Genomic DNA, 16,059 nt, shown 5'->3' on the forward strand with positions numbered 1-16,059 from the left:
TCCTGAAGTGAATTCGCCAGCAGAGGTGGCAATTGCCTTGAGATGCTCGGGGAAGTTAAGGACCTTCACAGCGGTGTCATTGCTTGGCGTAGAAGGTGGGGTCAACACAGTATACGGCTCCGTCAGGTAGAGGTACCAATGTTCTCCATTCATTTTGCCAATCATGTATGCGCTGCCTCCAAGGAATAGCTGGTCCATCGCCTTTACCCTCATCGCGCCAGCTACGATGGGGACCGCGCTGGCGATCGGGGAACAAAAAGTTTTTTCTACTATAGAAGACGCGGTATGGAGCAGCCGCAGTCTTGATCCCAAGCGAAGCAGGGGCGGTGTTTTTGGGGAAACCAGCGTACAAGGCCGCAATCTCGAGGATGCGCGGCAATCCAGACAGTAGGGTAGTGGTTCCACAGGTTTTGAGAATGAGCTTGTGGGGGAATACAAACATGCTGGATTCGGAGAGCAGGTAAGCGTCGACATCGTCGGATTCGATGATTGACAAGACCTTGCAGCTGACAAGGTCAAGCATATCCTTCCATATCTCTACCGGAACGACTTTGAGGCCTGTTGGCTCCGTTGATCCGAGAAAGTCCCGAGGAGACGGACCAAACCACACCTCCAAAAGCTTTTCGGGCCCTGTGACGATATATGAAGATCAGTAAATGAGGCGCGTCAGGAAGGTTATGTATTAGGAAGCCTAAACAAGCTGATGTAACGCACCTTCAAAGGCATTGCTCGAATCGAGATCCAAGGTAGCCTCATGATTAATTGTCAACGACGACGTCCCCATGAATGAGGATGGTGACGCCGTATAATTCTTCGGCATCTCAATGTTCACCATATCCGTAACCGTCAAAGGGATTTTTAGTTCCAAACCCAACAAAGAGAACAAGGTAAGTAAAAGGATATGAAATGAAGGTTCTTTGTTCCGTTTTGTAGAAGACCCTGGACACGAGCGAAAACTTCTTTTATTTACTGAAGCACAATCTTCCACCCAGACGAACAATGCGGTGTCCGCCTGAGATAGAGGAAGGCCCGGTTTGGCGATGGCTGACGAGAGCTAGCAACCTACGCCAGCAAGGTGGTAAAGATCGATATATGTAACAGTCCCTGCCCCAAGAGAGGCGTTATGGGGGTCTGGCGGAGAGAGGGATGAAGAAAGCTCTAGGATGGGGAATTGTGGCTGATCCGAAATATGAACCCCCGCACTGGCAAGATACCGATACCTGCAAAAGTATCGGGTCCAGCAGACGAGGAGATCTGCCTTTATAGAAAATGACAAGTTAAGGGATTATGTTGGGTTTGCTATTTCCGGTATCGATTTGTGAATGGCTCGTTATCGAGGTCTTTTTTTATTCACGATGTCAGTTGATCTGTTTGATCGAAGAGCAGAGGAGCAAAATGAGAGTAAAGAATGAATTGGAAGGTCAGTTGAGCAGTTGAATTGGAACCACGATTCATTCCCAATTCCCAGACAAAATGGAAGGAATATTGTGTAACATTGGCCAAGGTGGGCAAAGGGAATAAAGAGAGGGGCGAATATAGATATAACCTACTTTGCGGGCTTCGAGAGAAATCGCAGGAGATCCTTACGGCTCATGGAGAGAATTGTGGCGTTTCTCTTCAATGAGTCAAACGTGGCAGCTCATCTGCACGCTCAGATCGTCGAACAGATGCTATATTGGTGGCTTTATCCCTCGCTGGGTAGATGGATTCGTCCTCTTTCACACCGACGAGGGGTGCTGAACGTAAATCACGCTATTTGAACAAACACTGCAAGAGCTGTGAGAAGTGTGTCAAATGAAGACAAACAGAACTGTGAAAAGCAAGGGAAATAAGCCAAGATAGAAGTAATGGCAGATGTGTTTTGGATAGGGTATGCTGTAGGAGAGAGACGGTGTGTGTGGCGTGTGGGTGTGTGTTTTTGTAGGTGGGTGGGTGTGTGCGTGTGTGTAAGAAAAGTTTAGGATGAGTTGAGAGAGATATTTCAACAATTGAGATGGCTACACACCTTGGGAATACAGAGCGACAGCAGCAAGTTCAATGGGAACTGGCTGGGAGATGGTCAGAATCAAAGAGAAGTTGGGTGAAAAAGAGGAAGAAATGTGGACGGAAGCACAACGCAACGGCGAAGGTTGCGTTTGTCCGATTTCCAAGTCACCGCGTCACACCAAGCCGCTTTGGGCAAGCCTCCCGCTTGACCAGCCCTGGAGTGTTGGGCTGCAGAGACTTGCGGGAGGCCTAGGGTTCGTCCGCGCCAGCTCGGGGCCAGATGCGAGATCCGGAAGCTTGGAGGCCCTATAGTTAATTGGTGTCTGGGAATGAAGGGGCAATCAAATTCCACGTATAACTATACACAGCAAAGGTACGATTAACTACTCCTAGTATCTTCCATCTGTGTACGGATCTGTATATGATAATCTGTATATGATAGAAGGGTTGTGGTTCGGATCATTGTTGTTCCGCAAAGATTACCCCACGCTATTGGCTGGAGACAATTTTTGGTTCTCCAGGGCAAGAAATGATATACTAGTATGATCTATTTATTTGAGATTACCCTCCTCTGCTCCGTCCCCTGTGAGGTGGTGTAACTTGCAATTCCATCCAAACAACACTACTAGCAATGTATTGCTACAACCTCTTCTCTGCTCAAAAATTGGATTGCCTAAAATTTCAAAGGGATTGACTTACATTTGCCGAAACTGGCCAATCAATGCTTTTTTCTTTTCCATTGGGCAACGCAGCCAGCCAACCTGCCTCCTGCAGGATCCTGTTTTGCCCTGAGATTGATGCGCATGGGTGATGAGAGAGGTTTCTTTCCCTCGTGTCAGTTATCCCCCATGTGGCAGTAGGGAAGAAGGAGGAGGAGGAGGAGAAAACAAGAAAAGAGAAGAAAAACCACAGGCGCGTACGTCCCAATATATTTTCGTTATATCCAGTGCTTTCAACTCTTGCTGCGTTTTGCAGCGGTCGAGATTGCCTGGGTCATATTTATTTACGAATTATCTTCGATTGGCGATGTTAAAAAGCCTGTCATGTCTAGACCCATAGTGTCCCGACGTAAGAAATATTGATAGATACATACATGCACAATCGTGCATTCAGGAAGAAAAAAGAAAGAAAAAAGGCACAGCAAAGCAATAGATGGATGGTAGGAAAGTAATATACTATCGGACCTCTCTTTAGGGATATCCATCACCTAGTCTCAGTATGCCGTTTGATCAAATCTTGATCGAATCTCGTCATTAACCTTAATTATGACAATATCTAAAGCTTATTCATTTCATTCCTTAACTATAAATGGAAATATTCACATTGTCATCAACTGGTTCTACGATTTTATCGACATCATTCAATCAGGATGGCAACCGAGATTGGCCCATCCAAATCAACGATTATCTTGGAACCTTCCAAGAACTGGTGGGGACCTTTGGTATTGATCGATACTATCCTCTCTTTGCGTTACCACTCAATGTACTGGAGTTTATCGATGATGAAAAAACCCGATCGAATTGAGCACTTGTCGATGCCTTCTCCCCCGGATGTCCCTAACGAGCGCACCTCAGGAGCGAAAGATTGGGCTGGGAGATGCAGCAAGTACGATATAATAACGAGATAAACCCAATATCAACGGAAGGTTGATGGCCGTTAGCAAGATACTGATTGGGTGAAATCCTTCGAACGGTATCTGCTAGTGAGATCCAGATAGCTACGAAAGGAAGCCGATGCTTTAACGTTAAGGGCCTGTTGAGCGCTCTTGAGACGCGATTATCCCCTAGAATGGCAGAGAACTAATATGAAGTTCCGATTGAAGTACGACGACCTTCGCAAGCAGCCCCAGACAGAACCTAGAGAAGTGATTAGATAACTGGGTATTGATTGATGAAAGATATATAAGCAAGCAGGGATAGATGGGTAGATTTCTTTCAAACCAATAGAACAATCAATCCTTCGTACGTTGCGGTTTAGAAAGCATGAGATAGCAAGTAAAGGGAAGGATAACCTCAGCCTAGCAAATATGATCAGCCAATTCCGAGCTGAATATAAGAAGAACGGATTGTTAGATCCTACCCTGAATGGTAGGCAAGCAGCACGGCAGGGGTCAAGAACCTGTATCTGTGGTTCTAATCATTCCTGTTGTTTATTACCTTGCTGTACACCTTCGTCCGGATGAAGAAAGGAAAATAAGGATAAGAAGAGGGAATATTACCTCAAAATCACTAAATATCAAGTTGAACTGACATCTAATAGATATTCTACACTCAGTAACAGTAGAATTTATGGTTAAGGACTGAAATGAATAAGATTAAGACGAGTTTTGATCAAGATTTAACCAATCGGCATACTGGGACTAGTATCCCCTAATCCGATATATATACAATGTACTGTACAAACACAAGAAATAAGAAGATAGGACAAACTAACTAGAAATAAAAACATTTTTTTGGAGGGAACAAAAGAGAGAAATGGAAAATCAATAGAAAGACTCCAGTCCCCGATACACCATGGAAAAACGCCGTCAGCCTCGCGGGCCGTCCCAAAACAAAAGAAAAATACAATAAGCAGGGGAATAAGAAGTTTCCCTCTCGAGATTGCCCAGGAACAATACATAAAGTGCAAGGGGGAGGATAGGGGAGAATGACAACAACCAGAAATGCCCATCCATCTCACCGACTCCCAATTATCACATTCGCCAATCCCACTTGCCCACTCTCCAGTATCCTTCCAGCAATAACCTCCCCAACCTTCTCAACTAGCCTCTCCCTCACCTCTTCCTCCTCGCCCTTCTCCGAAACTCCGTTTGTCACCATCTCCATCCCTGCCTGCAGTTCACCATCGCCCAACGTCCCCAACACCGCCAATATAACCCCAATAACCTTCTCGGCTTCCAACCTCCTCACCGTTTCCTCCACCCCTGACCCGGCGCCGGCGCCCGCACCCGCGCCAGCCCCTGTCGTCGTAGCAGTCGCATCCTTCAACACAATCTCATACGTCTTCAGATTCGGCACGATGAGTTCACGCACCACATCAACGCCGCCGATGGACTGCAGGCCGATGATGGCTCCGTAGTGTGTGCCCAGCGGTTTGCCTGGGTCCAGGAAATCTCTCAGAAATGTGCGCGCGAGGCGGGGGCGGAGGGTGTGCGAGGAGTGCGAGTACTTGCGCGCTATCATGCTGATGAGGGAGGCTGCGAGGTCGCGGAGGGCGAAATGTTCGAGGTGATCGGCCGCGCCGGTGCTGGTACCCAGTTGGCGGCCGAGGAGGCAGGTGAGGACTGGGGGGATGAGGGAAGGGACCTAGATATATGTATATAAATACATACACAAATAAGTATTGTGTTGGAAATTGCTCGCCCGGCGTTGGATCGTTAACTATGATTTGGAACTTACGTAAGGATCCACGTAGAGCGTTTTATTCTGGATCAGCGCCTCGGTCATATGCATGACCTGCGTCAGCACGAATAGGTCCTTGAGGCTATGCGTGACTTTCTCGGAGATGAACTGGACGAAATACGGCACGAGCTGATGCAGGCCCGGGTCGTCTTTCAAACTCGAGAATGCAGAGAGCCGGTACTCATCGTTTAACTCGTCTAGGAACGCGGTACACACTTTCTCGAAGTAGAGTTGCAGCTCTTTGGAGAGGATGTGCTTCACCAACGGCTTGACAGTGACGTTGTCGTGCCCGCTCATCGCTGCAAGATTGGCATTGGCATTAGGACCCTTGGACACCAATTCGAGATTCCGCGAATCTGCCCCCGTGGGGTTCTGTGGTATTGTAGGCTGCACTCCCTCGACGGCCAGCCAGTGCGCTAGAAGCAAGCGTATCAAATAGCAAAATGTCAATACCGATCCCCTTTCATTTTTGTTTAAAAAAAAAAAAAAAAAAAAAAAAAAAAAAAAAAAACATAGATATATACACACCCGTAAACGTAATCTCCCTCGGCACCCTCGGCAACGGCGCATTAATCAACTTCTCAAAATCAACCTCGTCATCCTCCACATAGAAAAGCGGCTGTCCAGGGCCCAACGTCGCCTCGCCGAACCGCAACGGCCTCGTCGACTCGTAGCCATACAGCGGCTCCACATCCAACACGCGCAGCGCGTGCGAAACATCCTGCGTCGTCAGCAACGTGCGTTTGGCATGGCGCATGAATTTCAGCGCCTCCTCGAGGACCTGCGAAATGCGGTATTCAACATCGCGCGCGAGGTTGTCGACCACCTCGTCGCTGAGGGCGCCGATGCCGACTGATTCGGCGACGTCGCGGATGTTTTCTGGATTCCAGACGGACATTCTATATTATATATATGTGGCGTGTATTCGTATTCGTCTTCTTTTGGACGGGTGTTCTGTTACGATGTGTATGGGGGTAGCTAAATGGGCGAATTTGTCTGGGCCGTCGGGGGGCCTGGTGGTTGGTTTCGAGGAGTGGGAAATTTATTTGGATTCCCTGTCGCGACCCGACCGGAGTACGAAAATCGCTGTATCCACTTGCGTATCTTAGGATAGTTTATACCCCCTTCTGGAATCGGTAACTGAGTCGAGGATGCGACGGAGGACAAGTGCCGGATGGACGTGAGAGAAGCGTAGCTTAGCGGTTGCACATGATGGTAGCTCTTCACCAGCGAGTGAATTGAGTTATTCCGTCCTGTGAACTAGGGTTTATCCACCCGCTGAGCAGTTCAGCGCCGGCCTATGCCATGTGAATAGGCTGTATGCAAGCTTCGAGCACGCGTGGTGAGAAGAGACGAAGAAGATATTTATGGTCCTATCGTTGCTGGTAACCTAAGCTTAGACTGCGCTTGTGGCGCAAATCACCCGCCGGATTAACCTTACAAGCTTCATCCGCAATGCCCCATTATGTATTTACAGCCCTTCACTAACAGTAAAATATAGCATAATAAATGAGTTGTATCAGAGCAGCATAGAAACTGAATTAACTTTTGAGCTGAAATAAAAACCCTGAAAAATACAAGTTTGATCAAGTAGACTAAAGAGGACAAGGAAAAGTTATTTTGAATGGTATCATGGAGGGCAGTAGTAAGGAAACAGGTGAGAGGGCACCTTCAAGATAAAAAACGGAAAGCAAACAAAGAAAAGCCCGCAGAGCCCTCTCTCGTCCTACTCAGATTCAGAACAATCACGGAGTGGACAACAGCAAGCACCTCGGTTTATCAAGAAACAGGCCATACGCTATCAAGTTACTTGAAAAAAAGGAAAAGTAAAACAACCTCAGGCCAACTTCTTTTTTTTTTTGGTCGAACAGTAAAAAGGAACTAGCTCTCCGAAAACATCGATACAAGGTCTTTTTCAGCAGTTGAAAAACAGCTCGTCAAACCCAACAAAACCAGAAGCTACGTATTATTATAGCCTGTGGGTGAGCTTGAGTAGGTTAGCGCAACAAAACAAACGGCGAGCTGAAAGCCATAGTAGAACTCACACACGTTACGACCAAGTAATGAAACAAAGTAAAATTACGAGAGAAAAAAAAATTCAACGTCACAAGGGGGATGAACAAGGTGAGGGAGATCGCTAAGATCATTTGGCCACTTCAGAAGGAGTTTCATTAGCTGAAGAGGCTGCAGGCTTCTCAGGTTCAGAAATTGTTGCAGGGGCATCGGCTGCGACTGGAGCTTCCGCTTTCTTGGCATCTTCAGCGGCAGTCTTAGCTACCTCCTTCGCAGAGCCATTAGTTTCGGTAGTAGGGGGGCTGGCCTGGGCTGGAGGAGCGGATTCCGGAGGAGGTTCAGGGGTATCCTGCCTCAAGGCGACAGTTCGAGCACTTTCTGCCAGCTCATCCGCCTTGCCACCGTACGACTTGGGAAGCTCGTCAGCAAACGAAAATTCACGAGCAAGATTCACGCCATTGGTGATAGGGTGGAACTTCCGGATGGTGTTCTTGCTGAGGAACACCTTCAACGCGGTGAAGACCCAACCCATGAGAGCAGGAACATTGACAAAGAATTTTTCCTTCAGGAGCTCTGGATACGCGGTGCTGAAGACGTCGATGGTTTGTTTGGTGGCACTCTTAATCGTAGGGTTCAAACGAAGGAAGCTGACGTTCTGGTAGTCATGGACCTGGATCATCTGGTAAGGGTCCTCGCCAGAGTAATCGATCACGGATGTGGCTTCGCTAAGCTTCAAGTCTTTAACAGCCATCTCCATCAATGCAACTCTCCACTTGATAAATCTAAATAGAAAAAAAAAAAAAAAAAAAAAAAAAAGGAAGCGGGGCCAGTCAGTGACTCTGGTCAGTGCAGGGACGGAGCTGATAAGAACCTACTCATCAACATCGCCAAAGGTACGATTGGCATCTTTGACAGATCCGTAAATGTTCCAGGTGAAAACGACCTTTCCTTGATTCTGGTCTTTGTAATTTGCAACATAGCCGAGTCCCTGAAACTTGCTTGAGCTGTAAGTAGCCTTTTCAGCCAGGGCTAAGGGGTTCATTTTCTTGCGCCATTCCAGAGCCTTTCTGAGCTGCTCTTCTGCGAGTTTGACGTTACCCTCATTGGCACGGAGGAACTTGATCAACACATTGACGGTTGGCACATCATCGGAATCCTTGAGGGTGACGCCCCACATCTCGTTGTGGTCAGCCTTCTTGAGGATAGAGGCAAGCTTTTCGAAGAATTCGCTGAGGGCAGGGTTCTTGGACAAGTACTCGGGCCGCGTATCAACAGGGGTTTCGTCAGGTTTGTTCTCGGATCCGGGCCCGTTCTTCTTTTGGCCGTCTTTCTGTGCTTCAATCGCATCCACATCGGGCGGCTGGGCGGAGGTAATTGGGTCCGCAGTTGGAGCTGTGGCAGCAGCTGGTGGCGCGTCGGTACTGGGATTTTCCGTTTGTTTATTCTTTTCATCCTGAGGAGCCTTGGTGGTGCTGTTGTCGGTCGCCGACTGTTGTTTGTCCTGGGTAGTCTCGGGGTCCTTCTCAACGGCGGGGACATCAGCAGTGCCTGCAGCAGCAACGGCTGCTGCTGCTGCGGCCTGAACAGGTTTCTCAGTTTCCGACATTGTTGCCAGAGGGAATGCAACTAAGCTATATATACTCGTACTGGTGAGTATTACGAGGTCCTGGCGAGGAAAAGTTAATTCAACGCGTCACAACGGCGAAGACACACACAGCAATCAGCGAAGACGGTAGGATTTCTAGGGAGCCTACCTACTAGAGAAAAGCTACGCACTTGTGAAAAGACTCAATCGCAGCCTGCGATAACGGAGAGAGCAGAGAAGAGACAGCAGAGAGCAGACGGCAGAGAGACAGAGCAGAGGGAGCTGGAAAAGGGGTGGGAAGAGGTGGGAATTGCCAAGAGGAAAGGGATGAGAATCGACCACCGAGCCGCCAGGAGCTGGGCTGGGCCGGGTTGAGTTTGAGCTTGTGAAGGTGGAAATGAAACAAGACGGCGGGAATGGTGAGTCTCAGCCTTTTGGCAGTTTTGGCTGCTGCCCAAAGAGCCCCCGGCGCCTGGCTAGTTCGGCAGGGGGGCCTTCCCCGAAACAATGCCCCTATCCCAATGCGCACTAGCGTAAACAAACTGCCGAACCGGGAACTACCCGCGCGCTTACCAGAAACAGCCGCCGACGCTTCCAAGGTTCGCTTGTACTTCTAGAAACAAGTGCCAATATACGGAGTACAGTAAGTATTATTTGCTCTTCTACGCTCCAAGTCTATGCATCCATGGAGAGAACAGATTTGGCGAGGAAACTGCTGTCTCCTGTCCAATTATCACTGGAAGCTTCTGGCCAGGAGATGATACCATTTACACCTTTAGATACTAGCGAGTGCTAGTGCTGGTATGCACCAGAACTGCTTCAAATAACACAGGAGAATATGTCCCAGTTCTTGTATTTCACGGCATTCCCAGGTGTCTCATTTCTTTCCAACTCCTGTCTGGCCAATGAGTGAATTTGAATTGTTTTGATATTGGCTCCACGCGTGGTTCTGACGTTCCACTAGCATCAGTTCCACATTTTTTGACTCCTTGCTTGCCAGTCTGCTTCCAAGGTTGCTGCTATCTTTCTCCCTGTTTGGCGCGGTGCATGCTCTCTTGCAGTGTGCGGCTCTTTCTCTCTTTCTCCTTCTGGCCTCCGCAGCGAACTCCTCCTTATTAATCTCAGCCAAACCACCCTGTATGCATTGTCATTCGCATCATCGCCATAATCATCATCACGCCCATACGCATCTGGCTTTCTATTGAAGGAAGGCAAAAGAGCAAAAAGACATCTTGTCTCTGGCTATCTATCTCCTGACTAACTAACGTGCCTCTCGTTTGTGATGGTTCTTTCACCTCACCCTCGGTGCCTTTTTCCAGTCATCGAACACCACGTACCACCCAGGATCGGCCACGGTTTCTTCAAAGCAGGCGCTGATGTACGAAATACCGAGCATTCGAAAACTCTGTCGTTTTGCGCCGAGAACTCTCTATCTCTTCTTGCATTCTATAAGACCGTATGGGCCTTGATACTAAAGCAGTTTGCCAACACTGACCATGTCTATTTTGGTGTGGTAGACACCAGCCATGCCCGTCGTGGGATGCCCTCTGCTCCAGGAGGCGAGGCTCAGGGGCAAGAACACTCAAAAACCCAGTCATGGTGTCATGTCCATCTTTCTTCAACAGATACTCTTCTTGAAATTTTGGAACAGCTAGAATCAGAGCCGCGACGGGGATACCCTGCGGAAGGGTTGGGGGGATCATCTTTGTGTTTCAATACAGAAATACATCTGCTGGAAGGAGATATCTCAGATTACACAGGCGGAAACGACATATATCCGGTAACATGGATTTTGTTTCATATAGCTATCGGATTTTTTTTTTTGCTAACCGGTCAAATGGCTTCTAGTGCCCTGGGATGATCGATATCCAGCTATGCATCTCCCCAGCTCAATTCGTTTGTAGGTGCCGGGCTTCGTCGATGACGGGGACAGCCGCCCAAAGCTTATGCGAAACATTCAGAAAGACTGTTGCAAGTGTCTTGGCCAACCCACGACAAACCGTTCCAGGCTTGGACATGCTCTGTAGTTATGACAGATCCAGAATCGAGCGTTGGAATAAAATTGATCCGTGGAATCAAACCGTAAAAGGATGCATTCACGACCTGATACAGATACAGGTCTCGTGTCAGCCAGAGAGCCTTGCTGCTGATGGTTGGGATGGACCCATGACATTCCGCGAGCTGTGGGATCGATCTTCACGATTATCCTACTACTTCCACGATCTTGGAGTCAAACAAGGGATAATGGTACTTTTCAGCATGGGCCTATCCAAATGGGCCATTATTGCCATGCTGGCTATTCTTCGCACCGGCGCTGTCTGTGTTCCGATCGACTTGCTGGACCCAACGCCTTATATTCGGGTTATAGAGGCAAACCTCGTTTTTGCTGACCAGTCCCAAGTGGAGCAGCTCTTTGGCAAAGTCAAGTATATACTTACAGATGTACAGAATTTCGTGGACCTGCTCGGCCCAACGCCTGACATTTACGAGCCACAAGTGTCCCCTCAAGATCCGGCCTTTGTCATGTTTACATCTGGCATCACTTCCACGCCAAAGCCTGTAATCCTAGGCCATGAGGCCATATGTACCAACATTCTCCACCTTGCAGACACCCTGGAAATTAATGACAAATCGCGGATTTTTCAATGTTCATCGCTCACATCCAATGTAAGTATCTTTGACATTTTCGGCACAATCGTCAAAGGCGGATGCGTATGTTATGCCACAGAACATGATAGGGACACAGATCTACCACGCGCGATCTCCGCTACCCGAGCCACACACGTCCTCCTTACCCCATCCCTCTTACGTGAACTGACTCCAGATACCGCCCGTAGCCTGGAAGTTATATCCGTCATCAGCGACGGCCTCGCGATTAGCGATTTGCTGAGGTGGCAGGACCACGTCAGTTTAGTCCATCTCTACGGCAACACGGAATGCACCATCTGCTGCACAGCGACAGACGAGCGCCACCAGGAACGATTAAAATACCACGGCCGGCTCAACATCGGCCGCCCGATAGGTTGCAGAACATGGATCGCCGAGCCGAGCAATGTTCATCACAATCTTGTCCCAATTGGCGGGATTGGCGAGCTGCTGATTGAGGGCACGATCCTAGCCCACGGCTACTACGTATCAGAAGCAGCAGAAGAGGGAGGAGACAATGGAGGAAATGAAAATATGATGACGCAGCCATTTCTCGTTGATCCTGAATGGCTTTCGAAATTTCCGAATATAGCGCCGCCTGGGAGGAAGGTTCGGATGTACAGAACGGGGGACCTGGTGCGGTATGAATCCGATGGGTCCATTAAATTTATGCGGCGGATGGAGATGTAATGTGATATAATGTCTTGGAGGGCCAAGGAGTGGAGAAAGATTTTTTATTTTTTATTTTTTTTTTTTTTTTCGTTTTGTTTTTGTTTTTGCCTTTTTTTTTTTTTTTTCCTCGATGGGACCGGATCTATTTACTTAATCAAGAAGAAATGAATGTGGATTACGAGGAGTAGACGGATATTTGACAGAAGAGTTGGAAGGGTTTTGGATAATGGGCTTACTTACGCTGTACTTGCGCGCCATTCCAATAGCATATGGTATTTAATGTATCCTTGCTAAGGCTAAGGCATATAACATATGTACTGTACATGTACGAGCAGATGCCTATAGACCCTTGTCGATGGATCTGGATAGGCGTTAGGGCGCGGCGGTCTACATTTCGAATACCCAAAGCAAAGCCAAGCCAGAGCCCCTTAGTTACGTCTTGTCTTCTATTGTTACCTGTACATTCTTCTTCTTCTCCTTCTTCTTCTTCTTCTTCTTTAATTCCCCAAGCCCAGAATATGGGAGACACCATCGCCATCACCAGAACGATGAGAGTAACACAGGCGCAAGCCGGTTTTGCCATGATGGCATTTTTTACTCTAGCGTAGAGAAATCGGGATCAAAGGAGTGGGGAAAGGGCGGGGATGGGCCGGTATACCATATCATACCAAACTTAGGAGGGGAATAGATACCGATATAGATACAGATATATATACATTGTTTGGTCAAAAAAAGCTACTGCGTATATATTATCTCGAGCTATATAGCTATGGGCGAGAAAGGTACACATCATATGCACAGGGCAGATAAATGTTGAGGGGAGGTATGAAAGCGGAAAAGAAGAGAAAAAGAGAGAAAAAAAAAGGGGGGGGGGGGGGGGGGGAGGGGAAGAGAAAGAGAAAGATGAACACGCACAAAGGAAGAGCGAGGGGGGTCGTTTTTTTTCCTTTTTCCATTCAAATTCAAACCACCGAAAAAAAAAAAAAAAAAAGAAAAAGAAAATCTTCAAGATTTCATCTCTCATGGTTTTGTCCAGCTCCCTTATATTGCTTTGTGTGAAATGGGCAAAATTGGGAATAAGAATGTGAAAAGGGGTTAGAAATAAGGCCTGGGAAGGGGTTGTAGGCAGAAAGATGTCGTTACATTCTGGCTGGCTTATCAATGGAGCAACCGGGTAGTAGACTAGAGGGCAAACGCGGGGCAAGAAAAAGGAGAGGAAAGGAAGGGGAAAAAAAAAAGAAGAAGAAGAAGATAGAACGAAGTCTCAGGGAGTAAGTAATAATTGAAATTATTATCAGATTGTTGTTATCAAAATCAACGCGGCATATTTGGTTTAAAATAATAACATCCAGTTGAAGAGATATGTACCGCAGGATGTAGAGTCGGTTTGGGTACAACGATTCGGTAAAGATGACGTCGGCGATTAGAGCGGGAGAAACGAGTACAAGAATGAGGGTTTATTGCCGGAAAATATAAAGAAGCAGGAGCAAAAAAAAAAAAAAAAAAAGGCGCAATTTCACCGCTGGGACTGAGTGCTTGTGAAATCATTCGGAATCTTTGGCATGGGCGGGGGGTGTTCATTGCTTTCATCATCGTCGTCATCTCCTGCAAGGGCGTCGATGTCTTCGGGATGTCTGGGATATAGTCAGTAAAAACTAAAAAGTCAAACATGCTCGATCCACCCTCCAGCTCAATAAATGTTCGCGCCCGAAAGGGGAAGTTAAATGTCAAAACGTACCCAAGTAACCCCTTTACCATACTCATCTCATAGTGCTTCCTCCGCTTCTCCTCGAAATCACGATGCTTCTCGCCGGCTTCCGGACTTTGATGATCTGCAGCACGGTCGTCCGCGCTCCCATCCTCCCCTACAACAACATGCTTCCCCGGCCGTCCTGAACTCCCATCACTCATGCGACGATTATCTCGTGTAATTCTACCCGACCCACTCGGGGCCCCTTCCACCCACCCAGACTCCTCCAGCTCCCCCAGCTCTAAGCCGGGGATGTCATCGTCGTGGACGCTGTGCTTGCGCGCTCTATACATATCCAGCTCATCGACGGCTAGGTCGTCGGTGTCGATACCCATTTCCATGTCGGTATCATCCTCATCGTCATCTGGGTTATAGTGGGGGGCATAAGGCGTCTTTGGCTCGTCGATCTTCATGGTTGAAGTTCGCTCTTGTTCGGTAAGGTAGAGGTTTACCTCGTCCCATTTTAGACGGGGGGAGTTTTCACCATCACCACCATCCGTGTGGATTCCGCCGTTAGGGCGTGAGGCGGACGATTGGCGGCGGGATATTGAAGATCGGGGGTTGGTGGTGGGGCGGCCCGCATTTTGTAATGTGTTTTGAAGCGTGAGCTCTTTGGTGTCGATGGGAGACTGGGGGCTTATAGTACTGCCCGAGATAGTTGGGGATGTCTGAGGCGGGGTGCCTTGGGAACATGGCCTGTTTTTAAGGATGCCTTGGATTATGGCAAGTCAATATCTCTTGTACCCTTACTATAGCGAAGGGGAATTGGCGAGGACACAAGGTGCTACTTTATCTGTAATAGGGCCTCCTCACCTTTTGGTTGCTTCTGCATCCCATCAATGCTTGGCAGGTTGGTATGAGATTGATCTCGCATGATCGTACCTATGCGAAGGGGTATTAGCAATGATTCTCGAGAAAGAATGCTCTGGTTGCCTTTGTTGCAGACATAGCAAGGGATAATAGTATCCTGTCCTTTCTTAAATTGTAGCTGAAAAGAGGAGGGGTAGACGGAGGAGCCAAAGACCCACCGGTTCAGGTTCAGGTATAGGGATGATTAAGAATCTCTTAAGTCTGAAGGAAGACCGATACCGATGGATGGCAAAGCTGTAGTTGTTTCTATCTCCGAGAGAAAACGTAGGTCTTAACTAGCGGACGTCGCCGGATGAAAGGCAGGGCAGCTTTTCTTTGAATGCGCGAGTCAAGAGAGGCGCGAGCCCAGCGTGAAGAGCAGGAGGGCGAGCGGGGAAAAGGGAGCAAGGATACACAACCTCCCTACGACAGGAGTGTGCTATCCCCCAAGAGGATAAAAAGCGACCAGGCCGATGTTTTTCCGTCGCAACCAGACAATTTACATATACAAGCGGGACGAGGAAGAGAATGTGGAGGTTCAAAGCCGGCTGCAATGACGTAGCTGGTTAGCCAAGCGCTGTCTTATATAAGCGCAACAAGCGCAACAGCAGCTTCTTGTAAAACATAAATTTCTACATCTTAACCAGTATTTAGATTCTTCAATATAATAGATAGATTTAGAAGTTCAAGGTCGGTTGTATCAAGAATGTTATATTTCAACAATATCTACATGCGTTAAAACATTACTTCAAACAAATGGAAGAGCAAAAAAAGCAGATCAAATAAGAGATGTGTAGAAGATATAAAGGCAAACAAACAACAACAGCACGGTGACCAGCAAATAACTACCCATCAACCAATACGACGAATAAGCGGAAAAAATAAATGTCAAAATTTGAAAAGGCACAGTATTCAAGGAAAATGACAAAGATAGCCCCCCCCCAAAAGTTATATATAGTTCCACTTTAGATTTTCCCTCATAAGCCAGAAAAGTGAATGTTTTTTCTTGTAAACAAAAAACACAGAGAGAGACACACACATGGCATGGGATGAAAAATCAAAAAATCCGAAAAAAAAAAAAAAAAAAAAAAAAAAAAAAAATTGCACCATGGGGTTGTGTTAAAAACACATTGGTTTTTGGTCAAAAAAGAAAAAAG

General features: G+C 47.5%; 5 protein-coding genes across 5 annotated transcripts in view; 1 reads left to right on the top strand and 4 right to left on the bottom strand.

Annotated features, from left to right (window-relative positions):
• The window catches only part of HCAG_00555 (hypothetical protein), a gene marked incomplete at both ends in the record, with an annotated part of 1,881 nt that extends 1,046 nt beyond the window's left edge, over positions 1–835 (bottom strand). Inside the window, 2 exons of the mRNA XM_001543459.1 lie at positions 208–630; positions 715–835. Of these exons, the coding sequence (XP_001543509.1) occupies positions 208–630; positions 715–835 (544 nt within the window). The remainder of the gene's footprint in view (positions 1–207; positions 631–714) is intronic.
• A 3,826-nt stretch (positions 836–4,661) lies between these two features.
• On the bottom strand, positions 4,662–6,285 carry HCAG_00556 (conserved hypothetical protein; the record flags this gene model as incomplete). The annotated part of the gene is made up of 3 exons (XM_001543460.1): positions 4,662–5,291; positions 5,385–5,803; positions 5,916–6,285. 3 exons carry the CDS (start codon positions 6,283–6,285, stop codon positions 4,662–4,664), a joined length of 1,419 nt encoding a protein of 472 aa, XP_001543510.1.
• A 1,245-nt stretch (positions 6,286–7,530) lies between these two features.
• On the bottom strand, positions 7,531–9,006 carry HCAG_00557 (conserved hypothetical protein; the record flags this gene model as incomplete). Its single annotated transcript, XM_001543461.1, has 2 exons — positions 7,531–8,182; positions 8,276–9,006. The coding sequence occupies 2 exons, from the start codon at positions 9,004–9,006 to the stop codon at positions 7,531–7,533; spliced, it is 1,383 nt and encodes a 460-aa protein (XP_001543511.1).
• Positions 9,007–11,244: 2,238 nt separating this feature from the next.
• On the top strand, positions 11,245–11,803 carry HCAG_00558 (predicted protein; the record flags this gene model as incomplete). Its single annotated transcript, XM_001543462.1, has 3 exons — positions 11,245–11,385; positions 11,434–11,652; positions 11,714–11,803. The coding sequence occupies 3 exons, from the start codon at positions 11,245–11,247 to the stop codon at positions 11,801–11,803; spliced, it is 450 nt and encodes a 149-aa protein (XP_001543512.1).
• A 2,016-nt stretch (positions 11,804–13,819) lies between these two features.
• On the bottom strand, positions 13,820–14,927 carry HCAG_00559 (predicted protein; the record flags this gene model as incomplete). Its single annotated transcript, XM_001543463.1, has 3 exons — positions 13,820–13,937; positions 14,042–14,765; positions 14,867–14,927. The coding sequence occupies 3 exons, from the start codon at positions 14,925–14,927 to the stop codon at positions 13,820–13,822; spliced, it is 903 nt and encodes a 300-aa protein (XP_001543513.1).
• Between the last annotated feature and the right edge of the window lie 1,132 nt (positions 14,928–16,059).

Source organism: Histoplasma capsulatum, genomic scaffold (genome assembly GCF_000149585.1).
Source record: "Histoplasma capsulatum NAm1 scaffold_1 genomic scaffold, whole genome shotgun sequence".
Taxonomy (NCBI): domain Eukaryota; kingdom Fungi; phylum Ascomycota; class Eurotiomycetes; order Onygenales; family Ajellomycetaceae; genus Histoplasma; species Histoplasma mississippiense.